This window comes from Colletotrichum spaethianum (genome assembly GCF_022836535.1).
Source record: "Colletotrichum spaethianum MAFF 239500 DNA, contig03, whole genome shotgun sequence".
Lineage (NCBI taxonomy): Eukaryota > Fungi > Ascomycota > Sordariomycetes > Glomerellales > Glomerellaceae > Colletotrichum > Colletotrichum spaethianum.
In genome coordinates, this window is record NW_026054773.1 from 257729 (window position 1) to 284131 (window position 26403).

General features: G+C 42.3%; 3 protein-coding genes across 3 annotated transcripts; all 3 read left to right on the plus strand.

The window, feature by feature from the left end:
- Positions 1-9102: 9102 nt before the first annotated feature.
- ColSpa_01557 (protein PBDC1) lies at positions 9103-9795 on the plus strand (the record flags this gene model as incomplete). Its single annotated transcript, XM_049267769.1, has 4 exons — positions 9103-9159; positions 9236-9260; positions 9340-9624; positions 9695-9795. 4 exons carry the CDS (start codon positions 9103-9105, stop codon positions 9793-9795), a joined length of 468 nt encoding a protein of 155 aa, XP_049123726.1.
- A 4453-nt stretch (positions 9796-14248) lies between these two features.
- Positions 14249-15094, plus strand: ColSpa_01558 (uncharacterized protein; the record flags this gene model as incomplete). The annotated part of the gene is made up of 2 exons (XM_049267770.1): positions 14249-14408; positions 14643-15094. The coding sequence occupies 2 exons, from the start codon at positions 14249-14251 to the stop codon at positions 15092-15094; spliced, it is 612 nt and encodes a 203-aa protein (XP_049123727.1).
- A 2315-nt stretch (positions 15095-17409) lies between these two features.
- Positions 17410-18978, plus strand: ColSpa_01559 (MFS transporter prlG; the record flags this gene model as incomplete). Its single annotated transcript, XM_049267771.1, has 3 exons — positions 17410-18686; positions 18774-18894; positions 18964-18978. 3 exons carry the CDS (start codon positions 17410-17412, stop codon positions 18976-18978), a joined length of 1413 nt encoding a protein of 470 aa, XP_049123728.1.
- Between the last annotated feature and the right edge of the window lie 7425 nt (positions 18979-26403).

Sequence of the window (26403 nt, forward strand, 5' to 3'; positions counted from 1 at the left end):
ATGTGGCGCACTAGATTGGTTGGTAACCTCGGCTATATCTGCGTCTCGCGACGAGGACGATCCCGAAAGTGGGGTTCAGAAGCCCGGTTGTAAGGATAAGGCACACGGAGGAGACCGCAGCAATAGCTTGTGCCCAAAAAGGCTGCTTATAATGATAAAAACCAAGAGCTCGCCAACCGAGGACTCTGGTTTCTTCCCCTTTGAATGCAGCTCCAGAAAGCCCGGTTCTCAGTCATAACGCCCATATAGAGAGATACGAAGAAAGATACCGAGAAAACCGCATCAACGGATCAGCCAACGAGGGCCAGGCCTCCCAACATACAAAAACCCTCCATCACACCACCGAGCGGTACTCTCATGCCACATTCTTCCGAGCAGTCGCCGAGCATTTCAGCATCGTATTGAAGCGAGAGAAGATGAGGTTGACATATGGGGGTAGGAAAGTAGGGTTTGGCTCCAGCAAATATTCGCGAAAAAGAGGCGGATAAATTCGTCAATCAGGGGCGAGGGTCTGTTGGTGTTCATGTCGATTTACCGCGTGCGTTCGAACCAGCCACTGGAACCGGCGATAGCGACCGACTGATCCATCACCCACTCGCCAACACCCAGGTACTTGTCGATCCACTTCGAAACGTCCTTGTTCTCGCCGGCGGCTCTGTCCGTCTTGAAACTGGGTCTGGCGGTTCCCAGAATGGGCACACGTTAGCTGCGCTGCCTCTATCTGCCTTGTGTGTCCGAGATCAATATTCGCATCGGAGGGCACCCAAACTCACGTCAGGCCGGTTGATCGCTTCATGCCAGCGAGGAAGGCAGAGACTGAAGAGGGAGCTGAGTGTTAGCCCACGGATCGATATGCACACGACACAACATAATGGGAGAAAGAGGGGGTGAACCAACAGAGCACTGCATCGAATGCGTAGTGTGTCAAACGTCCAATCTTCGACCACAGGCCCAGAGTCAGCAAGTTAAGGAGCTAGGAGGAGGTTAAGACTGCGCAAAGCAATGTCGAAGCTAGGCAGCAGGCGAGCGAAGCACGAGGGCGGGCTCGCCAACAGCCAGGCAAGGAGGCTGAACCAACCATTGTGGAAGTCGTAAGGGGAAAAGGTCTGTTCCGATGGTTTCTTCTTTTCTGTTTTTGGTCGTCCCTTTGTGGGGTGGAAGCGATTTTTTTGATGAGCGTTTCGAGGTTGCAACGGTATTGAAGAGGCGGTCGGTCTCGCAGGAGAAGGCTACGGTCGGAGGGTCGGTCGGGTGATTGTCATGGGACAAGCTTGCCTGACGCGGGAGGTGTGGGCACTCAAGGTTGGAGACCCCACGGGCCACGGCTGACTGGAAGCGTCAGGTGCAGCAAGTGTGCAGCAGCGGCGGCGGCGGTTCAAGTGGACTGTGCGTATCCGATCGGCCTCAGGCTACCGGGCCGCGACACATGCGGGTGGGGTCTTTCTGATAAGGGGGCGCGATAAGGGACATTGGTGAGCAGCTGTGGCAGGTACCTCTCCCAGTGGTTGAAGTACCTCCTCACCTGTCTGGAGCAGCAGCTTTGTGTTTAATGGGAACCGAGCTCCGAGTCGTGTCGGGGGGCCATGCTCGAAGCTCCAGGTCCAAGTGGAGAGGGAAAGCGCTTAGCTAATGCAAGCCTGAAGCTCCCTTTTTTTTCTTCATATTTTTTGGGGAGTGTTTTGGTTTTCTTGGAGTTACGACCGCCCCTTCCCCCACGATACCTAGTGCCTTTCCCATTATTCCCTCCCGCCACCCCTGCGACTGATAAGACACGGGGGAAAGAGGGCGAAATGGGGGAACACGACTCGGACCCCGAGTTATCGAGACAGTTTGATTCGCGTCACCACCAGCTCGGATTGGCTTGCACCATCGTCATGTCCAAGGGACGGTGGACCACACCACCCACACCGGGTTAGTTGGAACCTCAGTGCTGGCTGGGCTTTTGCTCCTCCGCGGCACAAGTGTGAAGTGAAAAGGCCCGACGGTTTACCGGCGGTGGTCCACCTCTGCCTCATCAGCATTTCCATTTCCCGGCCATGTCAGATCAAGGTTACCCGATTCTGTGGACGGGAGCCACGGACAAATGCATTGTTACCAATTGCGATTTTCACGAGAGCAGGCATGTCGAGTGGATCAGGGTGTTTCTCCGCCCAGCAGCAAACGCCTTTTTGTCCTCTTTTTTTTTCCCCCTCTCTTTTTTTAGCGGAAGGAGGGGCATTTTTTTGAGGGGTCGGCGGTCCGGGCTGGCGTTGCCATTCCATTCGCGTTGGCGAGGTCCAAAAAAAAAGAGGGTAAAGGTTGTGTGTGCCCAAAGCATGAGGTCCAGTTTGTTGAGTGTTTGAGGCTTTAAAACCCGCCCAGCCCGAGGAACGCTGGACCAGGCCCGGAGCTCCGTGTCAGAGTCGGAGTGCAAGTGCAAGTGCGAATGCAAACGCAAGTATATTCGTACGGCGGGACGCGCGCGCGCGAGAGAGAGAGAGAGAGAGAGAGAGGAATAGAGAGAGAGGATGAAAAGAGAGGAAGGCCAAAAGGCCGAATAATCTTCACGAGGCCATTGATTGATTGATTGATTGACCGATCGGAATCCCTCATCATCCACCCCCTTTCATCCAGCCAATATCCCTTCCATCTCTCTCACTTTCTCGACCTATTGCTATCACAAACCACATAACTCTATCGACTTTTTGCGTACCCACACTCTCGCTCTCTCACTCAGTCACTTACTCGACACGCTCGGGCGTTGAAGAAACCAACAAATAGCTTGGCTTCAGCGAGTGGATCAAACTCATTGTCAGGTTGCGTTCCGTTCCGCTGCGTTGCGGTGTTTGCCCCTTGCTGTTTCTGTTGCTGTTTCTGTTTCCTCGACAGCTTCTATTTATTCTGCTGCCATTGCCCTGGCCTTGTCAAACCTCACTTCATCTCTCCTCGCCTCACCTCGTCTCACCCTGCATTGCCTCACCATGCTCCTGGCAGCCTTGGTATGTATCTTATTCTATTTAGGTACACCTTGTGCGGCCCCGTGTAGTCACAGCCGTACTTTTTGCCTTATTGGTCGTCCGTTCCAGCTGGCGGATGTGCTTGGCGGGAAGGCGAGGTAAGAACAAGATGGGGCGGTCCATGCCTCTCTCTTTCACTCTCCCTCTTCTCTCTGCCAGCCGTTGTTAGATATGAGACGAGGTGCGCGGTGAGGAGCGGACGAGGGTGCTGTCAGAAGCACCTCACCACGCTCACCTCATGTTGGTGGGGGCCCATGTTCGTAGGTACCTGCCCACGGACTAGGATTGAGAACTCAATCACCACACTGTGGAGACTCTCACCTCGATGCACGGACCATTGCGTTGAATTGAGGGGCAACCACGTCCGCGTTGTGGTCCCCTCAGCAGCTTTCCCACCAGAGCAGGGAAGTTCAACGAGGGGCAAAGCGCGGCGGCCACCAGAAGGGGAGAGAGGGGGAAAGAAAAGAAAAAAAAAGAAGCACCGACACCACCGCCGAGGACTGAGAAGTACCACCAGCCAGTCCAGGTCAGCAACAGCTGCTACTGCACCACCGCCAGCACCGGCGGCGGGCACAGCTTCGTTCGTTTGGACCAGGAGCAAATTGTTTCTCGCCCTCTCCCCTCGTGTCTCTCTCGTCTCTCCTGTCTTGGTCTTCAACAAATACCTATCTGAGGCTTGCTGTGTTTCTGCATAAACCCTGCATTGGTGACCTTGACACCCGACAACCCCGTTGGTCTCTCGCTTTTGTTTCTATTAGTGTATCTCTCATCCACCTATATTGATTCCTCCGATCTACCCAGCACCCAGCTTAAACAACCTTGCCTCTTTCCCTCCCTCCCTATCCCTCCATCTCTTCTCGGCCACCCCACTCCCAGCAGGATTTAACAACTGCAGCAGACCCCTCCTCCTCGCCTCGTCTCTCTCGTCTCCAGCAGCCAAAACCTCCCAGCTTCATCTTCTCCCTCCCGACGACGACGTTTTTCTCTCCTTCCTCCCTCAACAACCCCGCCAAACCACAGACACTTCCCATAGACTCGCAATGGCTGCCACTGCCAAGGACCACCTCGATGTCGGCGGCAAGATCGCCTGGCTCTCTAGCCTCGACACCGCCTACCAGCCCGAGAAGAACTACCGCCGTTCTTCCATCATCTGCACCATTGGCCCCAAGACAAACTCTGTTGAGGCCATCAACGCCCTGCGCAAGGCTGGTTTGAACGTCGTGCGCATGAACTTCTCGGTAAGGCCTACCACTTCGTCCCGACCTAGATACCTCCCAAAATCCCGCACCTTGCTAACCCTTCCTCCCTCGTATAGCACGGTGGCTACGAGTACCACCAGTCCGTCATCGACAATGCCCGCGCCGCCGAGAAGGCCCAGCCTGGCCGCCAGGTTGCCATTGCCCTCGACACCAAGGGCCCTGAGATCCGCACCGGAAACACGAAGAACGATGAAGATCTCCCCATCTCTGCCGGCAAGGTCCTGAACTTCACCACCGACGAGAAGTACGCCACGGCTTGCGACACCGACAACATGTAATTAACCCCCTCTCTTATGCCTCCTCGCTGTTTGCCCCTCAGTACGCTTATCGCCCCTCGTTTGCAGGTATGTCGACTATAAGAACATCACCAAGGTCATTGAGCCCGGCCGCATCATCTACGTCGACGACGGTGTCCTTGCCTTCGATGTCCTCAAGGTCAAGGATGACAAGACCGTTGAGGTCCGCGCCCGCAACAACGGCTTCATCTCCTCCAAGAAGGGTGTCAACCTGCCTAACACTGATGTTGACCTTCCTGCCTTGTCCGAGAAGGACCAGAACGACCTCCGCTTCGGCGTCAAGAACAACGTCGACATGGTCTTCGCCTCGTTTATCCGTCGCGGTCAGGACATCAAGGACATCCGCACCATTCTTGGCGAGGAGGGCAAGCACATCCAGATCATTGCCAAGATCGAGAACCGTCAGGGTCTGAACAACTTCGAGGAGATCCTTGCCGAGACTGACGGTGTCATGGTTGCTCGTGGCGATCTCGGTATCGAGATTCCCGCCGCCGAGGTCTTCGCTGCCCAGAAGAAGATGATTGCCCTGTGCAACAGAGCCGGCAAGCCCGTTATCTGCGCCACCCAGATGCTCGAGTCCATGATCAAGAACCCCGCCCTACCCGCGCCGAGATCAGCGACGTCGGCAACGCCATCACTGATGGCGCCGACTGTGTCATGTTGTCTGGTGAGACCGCCAAGGGTAGCTACCCCAATGAGGCCGTTTCCGAGATGCACGAGGCCTGCCTCAAGGCCGAGAACACCATTCCCTACGTCTCTCACTTCGAGGAGATGTGCACCCTCGTCAAGCGCCCTGTTAGCGTCGTCGAGTCCTGCGCCATGGCCGCCGTCAGAGCTTCCCTCGACCTCAACGCTGGCGGTATCATTGTCCTCTCCACCTCTGGAGAGTCTGCCCGCCTGTTGTCCAAGTACCGCCCCGTCTGCCCCATCTTCATGGTCACAAGAAACGCCCCGGCATCTCGCTACGGTCACTTGTACCGCGGCGTCTACCCCTTCCTGTTCCCGAGGCCAAGCCTGACTTCACCAAGGTCAACTGGCAGGAGGATGTCGATCGCCGCATCAAGTGGGGTGTCGAGCACGCATTGGAGCTCAACGTCGTCAGCAAGGGTGATACTCTCGTGGTCGTCCAGGGCTGGAAGGGTGGCATGGGTAACACCAACACCCTGCGTATTGTCAAGGCTGACCCTGAGCACCTCGGCATCGGAAAGTTGTAATTGATTCGGTGTTGGTGGAAGGGAGAGAAAAGGAGGCTGCCCGCCGGCGTGTGGGAGATACCAAAGTACCTAGTTAAACCGTGATAGACGATGAAGGGCCCTTTGCCCAGGACACGAGTATGATTTGCACACATGAATAAAGTTGATATCACCTTGCCAAAGACTTTCTCTCCTATGCATTGCGGTACTATTCTGTTCTTCTGTCTGAAGTGGAGATGGGAGCACCGTCTTCGGATGATGGGTAATCTTCCGCCATAATGCACAGCAAAAGGGTCATCAGATCGCTCTTTGAGCTCGGGACAGAACAAAAACAGACGGACAGGTGGTGAGGACAGTAATAGGACAACAATTCCTATTCAGCTTCTTTCGACCTCATTGAATACCGCTCTGGGAACCTGTCCACGAGGATGGTTGATCTACCTCAACAGTACTCACTTTGCTCGTCTTTGGAGAGAGTTTTGTGAATCCCCAGCTAACACATTGGTAGCGCACGTAATCCTCCATAATTTCAAACGGCCAAACTATGCAGATTTCGCCGGCTCATGAAGCCGGTGACGTTCTGGTCGGAGCCGAGTGGGTCGGGGATCCGGGGCCTCGTCTGGCCTGGACCGGGTGGTGCATTTGGAACCCCGATAGAAAAGGAGGAGCGGGGTGTGTGGGATGATCTGGCGTCAACGCCACCATTTCTACGTACACGTGGGTTGCATTGGCCCACATCAGCAAGCCTCTACTCATTGACGTCGACTTTGCTATACTTTTTTGAGGGCAGACAATGACGGCTATCTGTTTCGCTGGCACAGGCTTCGCAAGATATCGCGAAATGTCAACGAGAGAATGAAGACGTTTCGGCCTTCTTGGTGCCAGTCACCTTTCAATACAGAAGAGCATGGTCTAATTATAACAACCAGGGAGTGAACTCATAGGCTTTAAGCGCGCTGACGCATTCAACACCGACATGTTACGACGTCCCAACGGCAGGACAGTTCACTCTGAAGGCGGAAAGAGTTTCGAAGACGAAAGAATTGCTAGATGACATGGCCTGAACAGTCCGCTAATCTCTGCAGCTTTCCGAGCTGGATGAGTTCGAAGGGCGATGTAGTAGTGGGTTTGCGGCCGGTCGTCTCCACCATCTTCACATTCTCCCGTTCTCTTCTCTCTCCTTCTCGTCCTCGTAGCCCTTTCTATGCCTCTGGTATCTATAGACACGACGGGGGACAAGGAAGGGGGTAACAGTGCTAGCAAGGACAGAGGGGGTAGTAGCAAGAGAATCAGGATAGACAATAGTAAAGAACACTCAGAATAAGAATTGCAGGTGCCCCATTTACTTGTTACCTATCGGTTACAGTATACGCCTGTAGGTTCATTAGAGGTGAGCGCAAAAGCAACTAGGAGAACATGGTGGCAATTAGCAACCAAGGGGAGAATAACAATAGACCTCTTTTGTGCTCCCCGAGGCAGCCAGGAAGTCAATGGGAAGGCTCGAATCTAGATAATCAGCCACTTCATGACGAGACCCTCCCATTGTGGTATCGCTTTGCTAAAGTTGGGGTGTACCAAAATCACCGCTGTGATCTGACGTTACCCGAATACGAGGTCACCAATTGTGATGGTTGGCATCGTGCTCTTCAGCGAATGTAAAGAAATCCAAGAGTCGGCTCCGACGCCTCCATGCTTCAGACTACCTGCGTTCGTATATCGTTGCCGATCACAAAGCCAACATCAGCATGTCCATCTGCCTGACCTGTGGCTGGTACATTTGGAGAACTGTGGAAATATCAATCACCGACACTTCCCTCGCTGCCCATTAGGGTGACTGCAGCCTTGCCTCGACGCCTGGTTTGCGTTGCGTGCCGCGATGTTGGTCACCACCCTCATGCGGGGCGCTTCTACGTCGCCATTTTACTGTTTTCTGGAACATGCTTGAATACGCTGGTAAAAATTTATGTGCCAGGTACAAACACTTCGTGCAGCAACCCGTTATTGAGATTGACTCGACTCAACTTGGGTTTGGGCTGAGAAAGCAGGCATGCAATTAGTACGCAAGAATTGCTAACATAGATAAGTTCATCGCGGCATTTTCCAAGGCTTGTTTGAACCAGAAGGACTTATCATCCCCGATAATCTTTGACGTTATCGCCGGGAATTTTACGGTCCGCTTCTTCCATCCGATATCCCCAAGAGGCGACATAGTCGACCCAGCTTTAGGCGGGACGGCCAAGCAGGTAACCCAATATATGGACACAGGCTTCTTCTACTTCCCAATAACCCTAAGTTCTCGGCAATTTTCAAACCTGTTGTGCCTATGTGGCTCTAGCAGCGGTAACACAAACTCACAGTCGGCCCAGGTCTTTCTCGAAGAGTGAAATGCTATCAAATACCACTGTCAAAAGTATGTCCGCTAACCCCACTGCCTCGATGTGATGACTATGCTGCCATGAAGTCATGAGAGACCACCGAATAGGCCGGTAGCCATCGAGATCTTATCCTCTCACGTGAAGGAATCTGTGAAGGGAGCGCCTATGGATAGCAGCATGTGCGGACAACCAGCCAGCAGAAAGCAGCGACTCGGATTTGAGGCTAAGGAATTCACGGACTCCGGCTTCGAGGGACTCGTGAAAAAGATGCAGAGCCTAATACACGGACTGAAAAAAAGCACACTGAGGCGTGAGACTAACGCTCAACCCTGAACTTGATCCGACAGGGCATCGTCGAGTGGGACGTCGTAGGATTCGGACGGCAGAAGCTTGTTGGACTAGTGATCGATGTTTCAGAGAGACAGTTCGAACCAAGATCAGACATTTGCGGGTATGGGAGAGTGGGAGGTTTTCAGGTGGAATGATGGACGGATTGCATTAAGGCGGATGATGGGATGAAAGTTAAGGTTCGATGTTGGATTAAGGCCTATGTTTGGTTACTGCTCACCGAGCTGCACTCGGTGTATCTAGGTCAGCGCACAGGTAAGATGTTGGAGACCCTTTAGTGAGAGGAACCGGGTGGAACAGTGACGTATCTCACTGTGTGGAGACACAGTGTTTCGACAACTGGAACTCACCTTGCAGCGGACAAAGAAGGAAATGGAAGAGGGGGAAACGTGGGAGAAAAAAGAAAAAAAGAAAAAAGAAACCCGCGATGGCCCCATCGCACAGTGCTGATCTTATCGTCGCATTGCCCCACTATGAATTTCTGAAAGCTTTGTTCTCTCTCTCTCTCAACCCCGCGGCACACGTCCACGTCCAACGTTTATAATCACGGATACGCAACCGGTTGAGCCTGTCTATTACTTAGTTGGTGTACCTGGCTTTAATTTTCACCGAACATAGTCTGACTATCAGTCAAAATGGCGGCCCCCGTTCCCACCAACTTCAACGCCCAGGATGCGGACAACCTCGAGGATGTAAGCTCCACCCTTCCCATTTTTGCCTTCTAGCTATGCGCCGCCAACACAACGCGCTGACCCGTCTTGCATCTAGATTGAGAAGCAGTTCGCCGTCAAGGGTGTGTATACCACGCTGCCGCTCGCCGAGTGCGTGTTCTATAGTACAACCAGGTGCTAATCAGCCTCGCCTTTTCGCAGTCGTCCAGCATATGGAGACCTACTGGAATATCTTGGAGAAGGTCAAGGGCTCCTCTCTGCGCCTGACCAAAATTGATGACGAGATCTACGAGCACCTGCAAAGGGACTTCCCCGAATTCGACCCCGCCGCCACCATCAACGAGGACGAGATGAAAAGCAAGGACGGCAAGGAGCGCTGGCGCAAGTTCATGATGGCCTACGAGAAAAAAGTTGACGACTACAACTTCGGCACCATGGTCCGCGCCAACCCCAAGTTCGAGTACGGACAGAACGAGGTCATCTTTGGTGAGTCGTTCTCGCACTCTCCTCGGTTTTAATATTGTAGGGAAGCGTCAACTAAATAACCCTTGCCCAGCGCCTCGCATGCAGTTCTACGCCATCGAGATCGCCAGAAACCGCAAGGGCCTGAACGACTGGATCTACGAGAAGGCACAGGCATCCAAGACCTCTAGCTAAACTGTGCAGCTCAGTTCATACCTTGAGTTCGTACGACGATGGCCGAAACAAAAAACCGACTACGATGTCATATACATGCACCCTGCAACCCTCGGTTAGAAAGTGCTTCACCCGAGGTCGACGGATTGTGAGCAGTAGATAGAGCCGGCTCTTGATTGACCGAATGAAGCGGCCCACGGTTTCGACAACAGGGTTCGAAAGGACGGGGTGTTCGGGCAAGGCTGCCCTGTCTACTGCGTGGTACGACCCTTTGGTCTCGCCATTCACCTAGTACTCTTCTAGACTGCTGATGTATAGCACATGCCGAGTGAGAACACTTGGGCTTGGATGATGACCTTTTTACGATGCAATGAGCTTCGTTTCAAGTAACAAAAAAAAGTACTTGCCTAGTTTGACCAACCACTGATGAGAGAACCATGACAAAGACGGCCACTGTGGGCACCGTGTACCTCTGAGTTTATAGATCACGGTTGATGAGAGTTGGAAAGACATTGCTGTCAAACTGCTGCTCGTAGGAGATACCCTCACATATCATGCGGCCAGCTTCCAACCCGATGCCATGCCGAGCTATACGCATTGTTTCCCTGCTATGAGTTACGGCCACAGTGCTTGTCTCGCGGTCCCCCGCGTTTGCTATGATACTAGTGATCGTCTGTCGAATACTTTCTGCTGATAAGCTGTCCAGGGCACTCATTGGCTCGTCCAAGATCATGAGCCACGGCTGTCGGGCCAGTGCCCTGGTTATACAAGTTCGCCGTGACTGGCCTGCAGAAATATCCTGTCCGTCTTCTCTAACGAGCGTGTCATGATCCTGGCGAAGCGACATGATGAGTTTCGTAGATTCTCGACCCCCCGCGCAGCCCTTCTCACGTTACTGCTATGGCACAATGGCGAAGCTTCTGCTAGTCCGCATGCGATGCTATCTGCCACCTTCACAGAGAAGAGGTAGGGCGTCCGTAGCACGAAGAAATGTGAGAGTGGAAGTGCTCTCTATCCGTCTGGTCAGATGTTATATCTCCATAGGTAAGCTGGCACGGCTTGGTTCCGCCTGTTAAATCCAGCTGGTAAGGTCCGTACAACCCTGTAAGAAGGAAAACGAGAAGGGGAATGACGGTGCTTTTGCTGCACCCGCTTGGTCCCACCATCGGTACATACTTTCCGCTACCAATAGTCAAGTTGATACTTCGCAGGACTTGGCGTATGGGTTGTGAAGGGTAGGCCAAGACTACACTCCGCATCGTGGTTGGGAATAACGACGTTGGCCCTCCGATACCGCTCCTTTTGCAGCCCGATTACGCATGATTCCGTTGACCAACTGGGGATGCCAGTCAGTAAAGTGATTTTCTAGTGTGAAAGGTTATACTACTTGGATTTTGGTGAATATCTAATGCATGACCGACACCGTATCCATTACCTTCTGTTTGCAAAATGCTCCGACTTCCACCAAATTAACAGTATCCAGGTTGTTGATGGAGTGATCATCTACCACGACCATATTGATGATGGGTATGAAGCGCGATGCTAGATTTATCATCTCTTCTGCATGTCCGCCCAAGCAATCGCCGAAATGGCTTGCTGAGTAGTCAGGCTCTTCGAAATACAAGTTAGGCTGTCGAAGAATCCCTTTCATACCTTCCACGCGAAGAGTGTTTGCCCAAGCTTGGCCGGCATATTTCGTGAGGTATCGTCCGATAAGCACAGATGCCCCGCCGAGTATATTTACCATTACCAGACAGATGACCCATTCTCATCCGGCGGTGGGCTAGTCTTCAGGATCCCAGAACGCAGCAAGAAGTTGGACGAAGCAAAAATGGAATACCGGCGTGCAGGCAGCAGCGATGGCGCGAAATACGAAGCCCACAGTGAACCTGATTCTGTTTGTGCAAGCCAGAACAATGGGGTGAGGGCGCGGACGCCTCGATATTTCCTAACTCCCCTTGGACCATTGATGCGTTGGTAAGGGAGCCGGGATCGCAAGACGGGAAGTGAAAAAGATTCACCGGGCTATCATTGGCAGATGAAGCCAACGGCCGAAGGGTGCTATGGGGGTAATGCGAACTCTAGATTACTGCCGTACCCCAAATCGAGCGGTCAAGGTTGCTTGAATGTTTAGCCAGCGTTGCTGATGTTGGTGGTTGACGAGATGCGCACGGGAGGCTATACAATCTGAATGATAGCCCGTACTGACCTAACGCCACAGCCTGTGGTTCATACACTGTCCTCTTCTTCAATGACTTGCACTGATAGACTTCCTCGTTCATGTCACTATCAAAAGATAGGGCATCTACAGAGGGGCATATGTGAACGTTTAGTCTGGCGCTCTGTACCGTATGCCCTGCAGCCTGGACAGCTTCGAGGGTTGGCCTCCTCAGAGATTCAGTGGACTAGTTGCCCGACATAGTGTGCGAACCGTCTCCCGACCTGATGTATCCGAGGCAGCAGATAATACTACTCGACCACGATGCCTGAGCGATGGTGCCTAGTGCTTCCAACACTACACTTCCGTGGCTTGAATGCTATGGAACATATGACCGAGGGCCGGGGCGAACGCTGTGCGAAACGTAGCACAGATACAAGTGGCTAAGATTCCGTTGGTGATGACCGGGAGACGATGTCCATTCGAGAACTTAGAAGGATGTATCCTTGATGGTTTGCCTTGTCAGCGACCTGGTTTGGCCCTCGAGTATTCATGGTTACGGGAAACTCGGGAGATACAACGCTACAAGGAATTGGCGGTGGTTAGGCGATTAAGCAGTAGAAGCCACTGACTCTGGACCTGAGAAGCGTGTCTTGAAGGAGTGGTATGAGGCAATATGAGGGCGAAGGAGACATGGGACAAGTGTTCAAAGACTTCAACGATCAAGGCGACAACAACAAAACGGAAGATATCGACTCCATCTCCATACGAATGTTACCAAGTGCGAAGAGACAGTGCTTCTTTATCTCATCAAGTATGCTTTGACATGTAGCATAGAGCGGCGGACGGTATCAGAATGCACCCGGTGGGACTAGCGATGCTTAACAAGCCGGAAGGGCTGGCAAGTCCAATCAAATCTTGCGGTTGCGGATGTATTGTGACATTTTTACAGGCGCTGAGCTCGGATAGCTAGCATGTCTTGTTAAGTTAGGCACACAAAGAAGAAGGCGGACCCAAATGTAACGAAGGGTAAGGCAATCTAGGTGGGCCAGAGGTCGACGTTGACCAACTCCTTTGAGTCGATGCTAGGTTTCTGATGCGGCCACACCGCCTGCAAGAAGGCCTACATGGCATCCGACACTAAATTCTTGTTTTCCGTTCATGTATGCTTGCGACAGCCTGGTTTCCCTTACGCGGCGCTACCACAGAGGTCAGTACTTGAAGCTATTGTCTACGAATAGCTGATGGTTAACAAGAGAGCCCAGCAAGTCGAAGTAGAAAAGATAACTGGACTAGTGGCATCTTTCGTGGATGAGACACATTCGCCGGAATCCTAAGCGCGTAGGTCGGTCAAAGTCGGTCACACGTCAGGAGAGGGAGGCTGATGAGACTGGGGGAGTGGCACACAGGCGAAAAGAGCTCGTTGCAACTATGCCGCCCAGCTAGCCAAGACAATTCCTTCATGACCACACCACTAATAGGTATTCAAAACAAGAGTAAACCAAGCTCGTCACTGTTAAACCCACACGGAGGAGGGAAAGACCAGGCATCGTCGGTGTCGGCCATGGGATACGGGTAGTTGGGGCAGGTCACATAAAGAAATTCGGAATCCGAGGCAAACAATTCGCAGTAAACTTACTGATAGAGAGTGGGGACGAAGTGGGAGTAGTCTAGGTTGTAATACCTTTCCTTACGGAATAAGATAGCTCTCTGGGGTTGGAAATGAGTTCAACTTCAAGAGTTTCAGGCGAATATTGTGAGGTAGGTTTTCCTAGTGAATCATGTAAACGTGCTCTGAATGAAACCGTTGCAACTTCAAAAGTGAAGTAAGGCCCTGTTGGGTGGACGTTGTATTCATCGCCCACCTTCCAATGATGTTTGTGACTGCCTCAATCGTGGGTGTTGCCACTTTTCATCCGACCCCGACGTACCTTCCTCTTCGTCCTTTCAATCTTGCGAATCCTGCCCAAAGCTCAGTTATAGCTTTTTCCTCTTCAGACTTCTTGCCTCTGTTCATCCGTCGGTGTTCCTAGGATCTCCCCTTGATCCTTCGGCCAAATCTGTATTATTCTTCTTACTCTTCTTTTCTGGCTGTCCTCGGCTTTGGCTCGATTGTCACCTACTTCGGCTGTCGCATTCTTTACTGCACACACCACTCTCGCTCGAGTTGAACTTTCCCACAACTTAAGAACCCATTTGCGCTTCATCACCACCAAGGCGCAAGCCGACATTATTAGCATCTTCACACATCCCCTCCCTCCACTTGATAAACCCAAACCTCTCTCTCTCTCTATTCCCACCTTGCTAGTCACAACCATGCAGCTACACGCCGCTCCATACGACCACTACGATGACAGCAGCGACGACACTGCGTTTCCTGTATCTAACGCTGTTTTCCGTCTTTCTCGGTCTGGTGGAGCTTTCGAGACCGGAGGCCCAGTCATCTCTCGCGTCTCCCGTGTCAAGACAGCGACTGGTGAGTCTGCCGCCACTCCACCGTCGTTTCTGAACAGCCATTTTACTTACACGACACCTTAGTAACCATCACTGCCACCGAGAAAAGCCAGACGACAACCTTCATGACCACCTCGTCGTGGATGTCGTCGCTCATGGACACCTCTACCATTATCACCTCGTCCATATCATCCGCCACGCCAACATCCATTACCGCGATGCTGACGGCTTCATCCCCAAAGAGATCACTCCCCAGCCTACATCGACCGATTCAGTCGCTGCGATGCCCGTGTCTCAGTGCCAGTCAACACCCTTATTGCCGTCATTGCCGGCACTGTTGGCGGCATCCTCCTCCTTATTTTCGTCATTGCTGTCGTTCAAGCTTTCCTACGCCGAAGACATATCATCTACGACGAAACCCACAGTGCCGGCGGTGTTGGCAGCACTCTCGAGAAGGGAAGTCCTCCTGGCGGACAGGAACAACACCACGCGAAGAAAAGCAATGTCGGCAGCATCGGCATCACCCACCCCTCACCGAGTGCCCACTCGGAGCTCGGCATATCTCAGCAATACCAGGCGGCAAACTTCATGTCCGATCCCGATTTCCCCACCTGGCCTGCCGCGCACGACACGCATCCAGGACATGTCGTTGCGGAGCTTCCCGCCGAGTCCTACGCCGAACACTCGCAACACGGTTATCGTGGATGAGTTGACTTGGAAAGGGATATATAAGGAAACCATCGATGAAATAATTAGGCCGAGGGTCGGACAGGGAAAGGAACAGAAATCTGGTTTTACTTGAACCATTGCGTTGGGCTGCACCATTGACTCATGACCAACCTACCTAGGTACGATGAGTCGCGATACCTTTACTCCTATAGCATGTGGGGCCAATCGGGCAACCCCAAGTTTGGATTGTCGACGGTTTTTAGTATGTATTGCGACATTCGATCAGACATGGCAGTCCATGTGGAAGAAGAAAGGCTTGAATGGCGGTCAAGACAAAACCGGCATAGAATCATACAGACACCAACGGGGTTACTGGCGACGAGTCAAGGGCTAACGGGAATTGAACGGTAATGAGTTTGGAGCCACCACGGCCCACCCGTATTACACCCGTCTTGATCCATTCTTCGTCCCTCCGCTCTCCGCAAGTTGCGGCATAATTGTATAGAGCCACGCAGACAATATTAAAGATACGTTCTTGTGCTGGCAGCGTGGTTATTTGTAGGGTCTGTCTTTCAGCGATGCGCTGCAAGTGAGCAATTCGTACTATGTCTTGAGCAACTCATACTCCTGCGTCTCAGCACTTGGGTCGACTGGATCCATCACTCACCACAATTTTGACAAGTACACGTTGATGTCAAGATTGGCCGATGACCGATCCTTCCTGGCCAAGACGACAGTGCTGCACACTGATAACTGAAGGCCGGTTTTGGCGATTCGCCGGGAATAGAATGGGAAAGGAAAAGAAAGCGCATTTCATATGCCGGTTCGACCCCAGATAGGCACTCGATACTATGGGGTAGCTCGAGCGAGCTGGGCTAACGCTGTAAAAGGCATGGTACCAAGTCTCCTACCAGCAAGGGTGTGGCGAAGCGAGCGAGCTGAAGGTTACCAACAATGTGGGTGGACGGTTCAGGATTCAGGGACTTGATGGAATTCGGGTGTCTCTACAAATATTTTCGGAATCGTAAATAATCCCCGAGTTTCTCCGACACGACTTCAAGACTCCATCGACGAATGGCAGTTTAGGCGAGGCAATCTGCAACAGGCTAACCACCCCATCAAGGGATGGAGAGGATATCGATGTCAGGGTCTGCGACTGCGCCTCACAGATCTTGGGACCGTTGGCGATCAGCTACCAAATCGATGCCCGCGCTTACGTTTGTCATCCCCTGCTTCCGGCCGGATGACGAGAACGAGGTTTATACCAACTTGTACCCAGTTGGCCTGCTGGGTCTCTCCTACTTCTAGTATTTCGCTGGTAAACTCGGCCTGGCAAGGGAGAGCATATCAGTCATCACTCCATGTCGTGTCGAGATCTGTTCCACTCAACTCGAGTCACAGATCCGCAGGCGGGGAATCATAGATTCACCCCAAATCCCTGTCTTACTGCACCAATCAGGCACAGTGGATCAGCAAGATTTCTTCTCAAGTTCGTCAAGTTCCTACACAGAAGGACGAAGACATACGAGATATAGCAACGGTCTATAACCCTCTCTCACACGACCATCGGGCCGAGCATCGTATGGCACCGTGTCGTGTCACATCGCATCCTAGCTCCTCGTCTCTTCATCCAGACCCCTGGGCTTAGCCTAGAACGATGGCCGTCATGACCAGTCACGGATGAGTAGGACGCAGCCGCTACGAATGCAACCCTGTGGGTCCTAAAACCTGCATCATTATTCCCGTTCACATCCCCGGCGCTTGTACGGATATACCTCAGTTGTTGACACAATGCTTTCGGGGCAACTAATACAATAAGATCCTGCAACTCCCTTGATGCCAGCTTCTGCAAGTCTCGTTCTCTTCTCTTACCTCTGCGCGCCCATAAGGTGAAAGCCATGGATTCTGCATCGACTCCCATATGAACTCAACTCCCAGGTTCCTGTTCGAGGTCGCAAACGTCATCAACATTTTTGACCCTCTGCCTTGATGTCTCAGTCATGATGGACGTACACCAGGACATTGAAAAGACACCTCAAGGTTCAAGGCCAACCGACATCTTTTCGATTCCACATGGCTTCTCTGATGTAGCCAGCGGCTTCCCTTGTCTTGACGACAATAGTCCCATCACTTATCGATATTTGACTTTCGACACACTTCTTCCCGAGCCGGTAGACGTTCTCTCTCACCAGTCAGTTGAAGGACATTCAAAACCGACGGTCCCTGATCTGGCCCAGTACATGTCTCCTTTACAGTGGCCTCAAGCACGTAAATACGTGATGCTGGCGCTTTCGTGTATCGCCACCTTCCTTACTGCCTACACGGCCGGCTCATACTCTCCACCATCGTACATCATGGCTGATGACCTCGGCACTTCTCAGCTCTTGGTCTTGGTGGGAATTACAACCTTTTGCGTTGGGTTTGCTCTCTCGCCCATGGTCTTGGCACCACTCTCTGAGATCTATGGCCGGTATCCAGTTTTCATTATTTCTGGTGTGGTTTATGTCATCTTCCAGGCCGTTTGTTCTGTTGCACCAAACCTGGCAACCATGCTCATCGCGAGATTCCTTGTCGGCGTCGGCGGTTCTGTCTTTAGCTCCGTCATTGGCGGCGTCATCGCAGATTTATGGGCAAAGGACGAAAGAAACACACCTATGGCCCTTTTCAGTGGCGCAGTACTCGCCGGCACGGGAGCCGGTCCTTTGGTTGCGTCTCTTATGGTGAAGCGTATGGGTGCCGAGAACGGAACGATGGCGTGGAAGTGGATCTTCTGGCACCAGGTCATCATCGACACTGTGCTTGTGGTTGCTCTTGCTGTTTTCTTCAAGGAGAGTCGAGGATCGGTGATACTCTCGAGGAAGGCCGAAGCTCTGAACCACTGGTACCAGGCAAGGGAAGAATCAGGTCATTATGGAGTGTGGCGTGAAGACAAGGCAGCCAACAACGGGGACACAGACACGACTTCAAACTCTGGCGATACCCAGCGATGTTCTTGTTCTGGACCGGAAAAGCCATGTGCCAACTGCCGCTTGAGTCGGTCGTGTTCCGCCCAAGCCAAGCCCCAGAGACTGCGATGGTTGGTCAAAGAAGACGAGCAACGAGCATCTCTGGCTAAGCTTGTGTCTGTTTCCGTCTCGCGCCCGTTCCAGCTGCTGTTCACAGAGCCGGTTGTCTTTTTCTTCTCTGTTTGGTGTGCTTTTGCCTGGGCAGTCCTCTACTGTACATTTGGGAGCATCCCATTGGTCCTGTCGCGCACAAGAAGCCTAGACATCGAACAGTCGGGATATTTCTTCATTGCTATGATTGTTGGGTCCGTGGTGGCGACCATCGTCGGTGTCCTGCAAGACAAGCTGCTTCGACTGCCTCAGTGGCAGGCCAATAACCCCGTTGGCGACTCATCGCGGTTCTGGCACTTCATGCGGCGCCGCTTTCCTGCCGAGGCCCCCGAATCGCGTCTCTACTTCACCTGCATCTCGGCTACATTGCTGCCTGCCGGTCTCTTCCTCTTTGGCTTCACTGCGAAGCAAGAGTTCCATTGGATTGCTCCTGCCTTTGGCATCGGTCTAGCAACTTGGGGCATTTACTCGGTGTATTTGGCCACCTTCAACTATTTCGCCGATATTTACCATAGGTACGCATCTTCGGCACTCGCTGCGCAGTCGTGCTGCAGGAACATGCTAGGTGGCGTTTTTCCACTTGTCACAGGTGCCTTGTTCAGGAACTTGGGAGAGGAGCGGGCGGGTTCGCTTTTGGGTGGTATTGCCACTGGGTTAACAGTCATTCCATGGGCGCTCGTCTTCTTCGGCCAAAGAATTCGTGCCAGAAGTAAGGTTACTATAGTAGGTTCTTCTTAATCCTTTCTTAACATTAAATATTAAGCCTTTACTAACTTATACTAACTATAATAGGTATTAGAATTATAGTTCTTAGTATAAAGCTGTATTATTTATTATTAATTCTTTCATACTAATAAAACCTAGGCTATAGTCTTATATTAATAATATTTGAAAAGGTTTTTTAGTTAAAGTTTTGTCTTAAGTTATTATAGTATTAGCTAAATGTATATATATAACGTATATACATAGTAAGCAACACATATATATCTAACTGTAAACTAGTTGTCTTTTGAACACCTTTCTTCTATATATAATAATAGATTTTTTTTAAAAAAGAAAGCTATATAATTCTTATAATTATAGCTATTTAAAGATACCTAAAGTTATCTTTATAAAAAGTATTTTTTATTTACTTAGTCCTTAAAGCTATTTTTTATTATTAATATATTAAATACATTATATGAAATAAAATATATTTAAAATTAATAAAAATGATTAATGTATATGTATAGTAAGTGACGTATCATAGTGAGTGATATATATCTATACCCTTTTTACCTCTTTAACCTTTATACTAACTTTATTCTACGTATAAACATATAATCCTCTTTAAATAAAACTTATATTATTTTTATTATATAGGCTCTTAAAAAAAACCTAAAAATATTTATATAAAGCACTACTTTAAACTTTAAGGTCTCTAAAATAACCTTTTATTATTAATATACTAAATAACTACTATAAACTAAAATACGTTTAAAATGAATAAAGATAATTATATTAGAAAAAAGGTAATTCTTAAATAAGTTATTAACTTAATTAATTAAGGTTTTTTTATAACAAGTAGATATATAAAATATAACTAATTAACTTTTTTTTAAATATAATATAATATATATTAGACTTTAATAAGTAAAGAACTTTATATAATAATAACTTTAACTAAAAGTATAAGTTTAATATTAAATGAATTAGTAATAGGCTTTAGCTAAAGATCTTATAATTATATAAAGCTAATTTATATTTATATAAAATATAATTATAAAATATATAATATAAATTATAAAATTTATAATTTTAATAAAACTAGTTTTTTAATAAAAATATTATTATATATAAAAGTTATTATAATATTTAATTATAAGAAAAACCTTATATAAAGTAGCTTAGTAATTATAAATAAGTTTTTATTATTTAAAGTATATATATAAATAACTAAATAATACCTTTATATATTATTATAAAAAGTAAATTTTTTTTAATATATTAATAACTAATTCTTAGCTATATAATATATTTATTTAAATAAAAATAAATAAATAATAAATAATATTAACCTAAATTAATTAAAATACTTTAATTAATATATAAAGCATTATATAAAAAACATTTATTACTTTTTAAATTTTAATAGTTATAATAGCTATAAATTAATTAACTTTAATAAATAACGTATATGTATAGCAAGTGGCCTATTATAGCAAGTAGCCTACTTCCTTCTTTCTCCTTAAACTTCAACTTTATATTAATATTTCTTTATATAAAATAATAAGTTCTTTTTTAAATAAAAGTTATATTATCTTTATAATTAAAGCTATTAAAAAAGACCTAAAACTATCTATATAAAAAGTAGCTTTTATCTATAGTATCTTAAGAATAATACTTTAATACTAATATACTAAGTAATTACTATACTATAAGACTTATATAAAATTAATAAAGATAACTAAGCTAAAAGAAATAGTAATTCTTAAATAGGTTATTAACCTAATTAATTAAAGATTTTTACTATAACTTAATAATATATAAGATATAGCTAATTATCTCTTTAATAAATATAATATAATATATATTAGATTTTAATAAGTAAAGAACTTTATATAACGCTAACTATAACTAAAGACGCGTTTTTAATATAAAATTAATTATTAAAAGGTATTAGCTAAGAATCCTATAATTATATAAGCTTAATTTACTTTTATATAAAATATAATTATAAAATATAGAATTTATAATAATAATATCTATAATTTTAATAAAATAAGCTTTTTAATAAGAATACTATTATATATAAAAGTTATTATAACCTCTAATTACTATAAAAGGCCTTATATAAAATAGCCTAGTAATTATAAATAAGTTTTTATTATTTAAGGTATATATATAAATAGCTAAGCATTACTTTTATATGTTATTATTAAAAGCAAATATTATTTCCTCTTATAGTATACTAATAGTTAATTTTTACTTTAATAGTATATTTACTTTAATAAAAATAAGTAAACTATAAATAAAATTAATTTAAATTAATTATAGTATTTTAAAAAATATATAAAGTTTTATATATAAGGTATAAAAGAGCTCTTAATCTTTAATAGCTATAATAGCTATAAGTCTACTAAGTTTAATAATTACTATAAAGAATATAATATTATTACTTTTTATATATTTTTTTATTTATTATATAAGCTTTAGCCTCTTAATATTAACTATTTTAGTTTATTAAAAGCGTTATATAATAAAAAAATTAAAAAATTAATATAAATATAGATTATATATATTACTAAAAATAACTTTTTTTTTACCTTTAAAGTAGTTTTTTTTATTTTAATAAATAAAAAAAACGTATAAGCTAGCTTTAAATAAACTAGCTTTATCCCTTTTAACCTAAAAGTAGTTATTTTTTACTTAGATTTTAAGCTAAAGACGTTAACACTATTTAACTTACGCTTAAGTAGCTAAGGCTCTTAAGACCTAAAGATACTAACTATAGTATATAACACTATATAAAGCTTTATATTACTTAAAAAAAGGATTACTAGTTATTAATATAGCTTATTAATTTATTTATATAAAGTAATTAACTTATAAGCTAAAAGTATTAGTAAGTTAATATATAAATTAGCTTTTATTAAAGCTAAGTACTATAGGCTTTATATAGTAAATAAGATACTAAGTAAACATTAGAGAGCTAAAAAAACCTAACTACGTCTTAGAGGGTCCCTTAATATAGCTGAAGTAGAGGTAATCTAGGTAAAAAAAGGGGTTATTAATACTAGAGGCAAAAATACGTGTTAGGAGGGGGCTTATATAGAGAGGGGTGAATTACACGGTTAGTAATATAGTAATTATAAAAAGACTAGATATAATGTAAAAATATGTTAAGTAGTATAGGAGACCATTAAAGAAAAGGATAATAAGTAGTTTTAATTGATTTTGTATAATACTACTTAATTAACTTATATAAATAGCTAGAAGGTAGGTAGAGGTGGGCTACTTGCTATAATGGGCTACTTGCTATGTATATATATTATCTCTTTATTTATTATATAAGCTTTAACTTTTTAATATAAAATATTTTAGCTTATTAAAATACTTATATAATAAAAAATTTAAAAAAATAATATATAAGCTAGTTTTAAATAAATAAACTTTATACCTTTTAACCTTAAAATAGTTATTTTTTACTTAAATTTTAAGCTAAAAACGCTTATACTATTAAGCTTACCTTTAAATAATAATAGCTCTTAAGACCTAAAAATACTAACTATAATAAAAAAAGGTATATAAAGTACTTTTTTTAAAAAAAAAAGATCTAAGTATATTAAAATAATTTATTAATATTTTTATATAAAATAATTAACTTATAAGCAAAAAGTATTAATAAGTTAACTTATAAGGTTACTATTCTTAAGGCTAATAATAATAGGCTTTATATAGAAATAAAGGTATTAAGTAAACATTAAAAAGCAAAAAAGACTTAGCTATATCTTAAAGGGTTACTTAATATTACTAAAACAAAGATACTATAAGTAGAAAAAAATAGTGTTAATGCTAAAGGGAAAAATAACTATTAAAAAAAGGGTTATATAGAAGGTATTAAACTATATATATAATAATATAGTAATTATAAAAAAACTAGATATAATTTATAAGCCTATAAAGTAGTTTAGGATAGTAATAAGGAAAAGGATAATAAGTAGTTTTAATTAAATTTATATATTATAGTTAAATTTACTTATATAAAAGGTGAAAAGGTAAGAAAGAGTATATTACTTACTATAATGTATTACTTACTATATATATACGTTATTTAAAAAAAAACCTAATTTATAAGTAAGTTATTAACTTAATTAATTAAAAGTTTTTATTATAACTTAAAGATATATAAGATATAACTAATAGCTTTTTTAATATATATAATATAATATATATTAAACTATAATATATAAAAAACCTTATAAAATATTAACTAAGCTTTAATATATAACATAGCTTATAAGTAAGTAAGCTATATAAGCAAGTAAGCTACTCTCTAGTACCTGTATAATAAAGTGTAAAAGAAATTAAATATAACGCCTTAAATCAATTTAAACTATTCAGAATCCTCTTCTTCAGAGGTAGATTTAACTTTCTAATATATATAAGCATTATATCTAGTCTCTTAATAGATACTATAATATTATATATATGTTTCTATTCTTTTTATATAACTACTACTTTGACCTATTTTTACCTATAACTACTTTATTATATTAATTTAAGACTTTATATTTTTTACCTAATTAATTATAAGTGTTGTATTTTTCTAAAGCTGTTTTTTTTTATATAGTAATAATAGCTTATATACTTATTTATTTCTTAATACTTAGTTAACGTATATACATAGTAAGTTACCTATTATAGTAAGTCACCTACTTCTACTTACTCTCCAGCTATTTATATAAATTAATTAAGTAATATTATATAAAATTAATTAGAACTACTTATTATCTTTTTTTTTAAAGGTCTTTTATACTACTTAATATATTTATATATTATATTTAGTTTTTTTATAATTACTATATTATTAACTATATAATTTATTCTTTTTTATATAAGCCTTTTTTTAATATATACTTTTACTTTTAGTATTAATAACCCCTTTTTTTATTTAAAATACTTTAGCTTTAGCTATATTAAGTAACTCTCTAAGACATAGTTAGGTTTTTTTAGCCTTTTAACGTTTAGTTAATATTTTATTTACTATATAAAGCCTATAATATTTAGCTTTAAGAAAAGCTAATTTGTATATTAACTTATTAATAGTTTTAGTTTATAAATTAATTACTTTATATAAATAAATTAATAAGCTATATTAATAACTAATAATCTTTTTTTAAGTAATATAAAGCTTTATATAGCGTTATATACTATAATTAGTATTTTTAGGTCTTAAAAGCCTTAGCTATTTAAGTATAAGTTAAATAGTGTTAATATTTTTAGCTTAAAATCTGAATAAAAAATAAATATTTTTAAGTTAAAAGGTATAAAGTTAATTTATTTAAAACTAATTTATATATATTTTTATTTATTAAAATAAAAAAAGCTATTTTAAAAATTAAAATAAAATATATTTAATAATATATATAATTTATATTTATACTATTTTCTTAATTTTTTTAATTATATAATACTTTTAATAGACTAAAATAGCTAATATTAAGAGGCTAAAAGATTATTAAAAAATAAAAAAATATATAAAAAGTAATAATATTATATTTTTTATAGTAATTATTAAACTTAATAGACTTATAGCTATTATAGCTATTAAGGGTTTAAAGCTACTTAATACCTTTTATATAAGACTTTATATACCTTTTAAAATACTATAACTAATTTAAGCTAATTTTATTTATAGTTTATTTATTTTTATTAAAGTAAATATATTATTAAAGTAAAAATTAGCTATTAGTATATTAAAAAAAAGTAATATTTACTTTTAATAATAATTTATAAAAGTAATACTTAGTTATTTATATATATACTTTAAATAATAGAAACTTATTTATAATTACTAAGCTACTTTATATAAAGCTTTTATTTATAGTTAAAAGTTATAATAACCTTTATATATAATAATATTTTATTAAAAAGCTTATTTTATTAAAATTATAAATATTATTATTATAGACTTTATATTATATAACTATATTTTTTATAAAAATAAACTAAGCCTAAATAATTATAAGATCTTTAGCTAATACCCTTTAATAGTTAATTTTATATTAAAAACATATCTTAAGTTATAGTTATTATTACATAAGGTTCTTTACTTATTAAGGTCTAATATATATTATATTATATTTATTAAAGAAATAATTAGTTATATTTTTTATATTATTAAGTTATAATAAAAATCTTTAATTAATTAAGTTAATAACTTATTTAAGAATTATTATTTCTTTTAGTTTAGTTATTTTTATTAATTTTAATTATATTTCTTATTATAATAGTAATTTAATATGTTAATTATAAAGTATTATTTTTAGGACGTTATATACAAAAGTAGCCTTTTATATAGATAGTTTTAGGTCTTATTTAATAGCTTAAAGTATAAAAAGAATATAGTTTTTATTTAAAGTAAAACTTATTATTATGTATAGAATAAAACTAAAAGGAAAAGGGAAGGTGTAAAAGGAAGGAGAAGTAGGCAACTTACTATAATAGGTAACTTACTATGTATATACGTTGTTTATGTTTATATTAAAACTTGGTTATAGGCTATTACTTTGATTCTTTTTTTAACTACTATATATACCTAATAGTTAACGTTAAGGAGCTATTTTAATGTTAAGTAATATAATTTATAATAAAATTAGAATATAAATTAAATTGAATTAGGTTATTTAGTGTCTTTAGGACTTAAGCCACTAATAAGCTAATAAAAGAACTTAGAGGTAATTGTATATAAAGCTTTATATTTAGCTATAAAATTATATATTCTAGACTATATAAGACAAAGCTAATTACTTTAAAGCCTACTTAAATATTTAATACTATTATTACTTTATTATATACTTTACAAAAGGCTAAAAGGAAGTCTTTTTTTATAATACATATAATATATACTTATATAAGGGCTTTAATGTTTTAGCTATATACTTATTTTAAGGAATTAAAGTACTTAGTATTAAGAAGCTAAAGCTTATATAATAAATAAAAGGGTATATAAAGTATAATAATATTCTATTCTTTATAGTATAGCTTAAAATTAATAAAATAACAGCTTTTATAGCTATTAAAAATCAAGAGATAATAAGTACCTTTTATGTAACTCTTTATATAGAAATTAAAGTATTATACTTATTTTAGGCTTTTTTTATTTATTATTTAACTATTTTTTATAAGTATAATTATTTAATTAGGTAAAAAGAGGCTATTATATGTCTAGGAGTTAAGATAAACTTTATTTATAAAGATAATATATAGTAGAATAAAATAGCTATATAGCTTAATACCTTAGATTACTATAACCTATTTTTAATTCTTTTATTATACTCTTTTTAGCTTATTATGTTATTTAGAGGCTATAATAACTATTTTAAAAGGTATTTTATTTATTATAAACTTAGTTTTATTAAAGTTATAGATATTAGTATTATATATTTTATACTTTATAACTATATTTTATATATAGAAGAACTATATATAATATATATTTAGATCTTTATAAAGGATTCTTTAATAGTT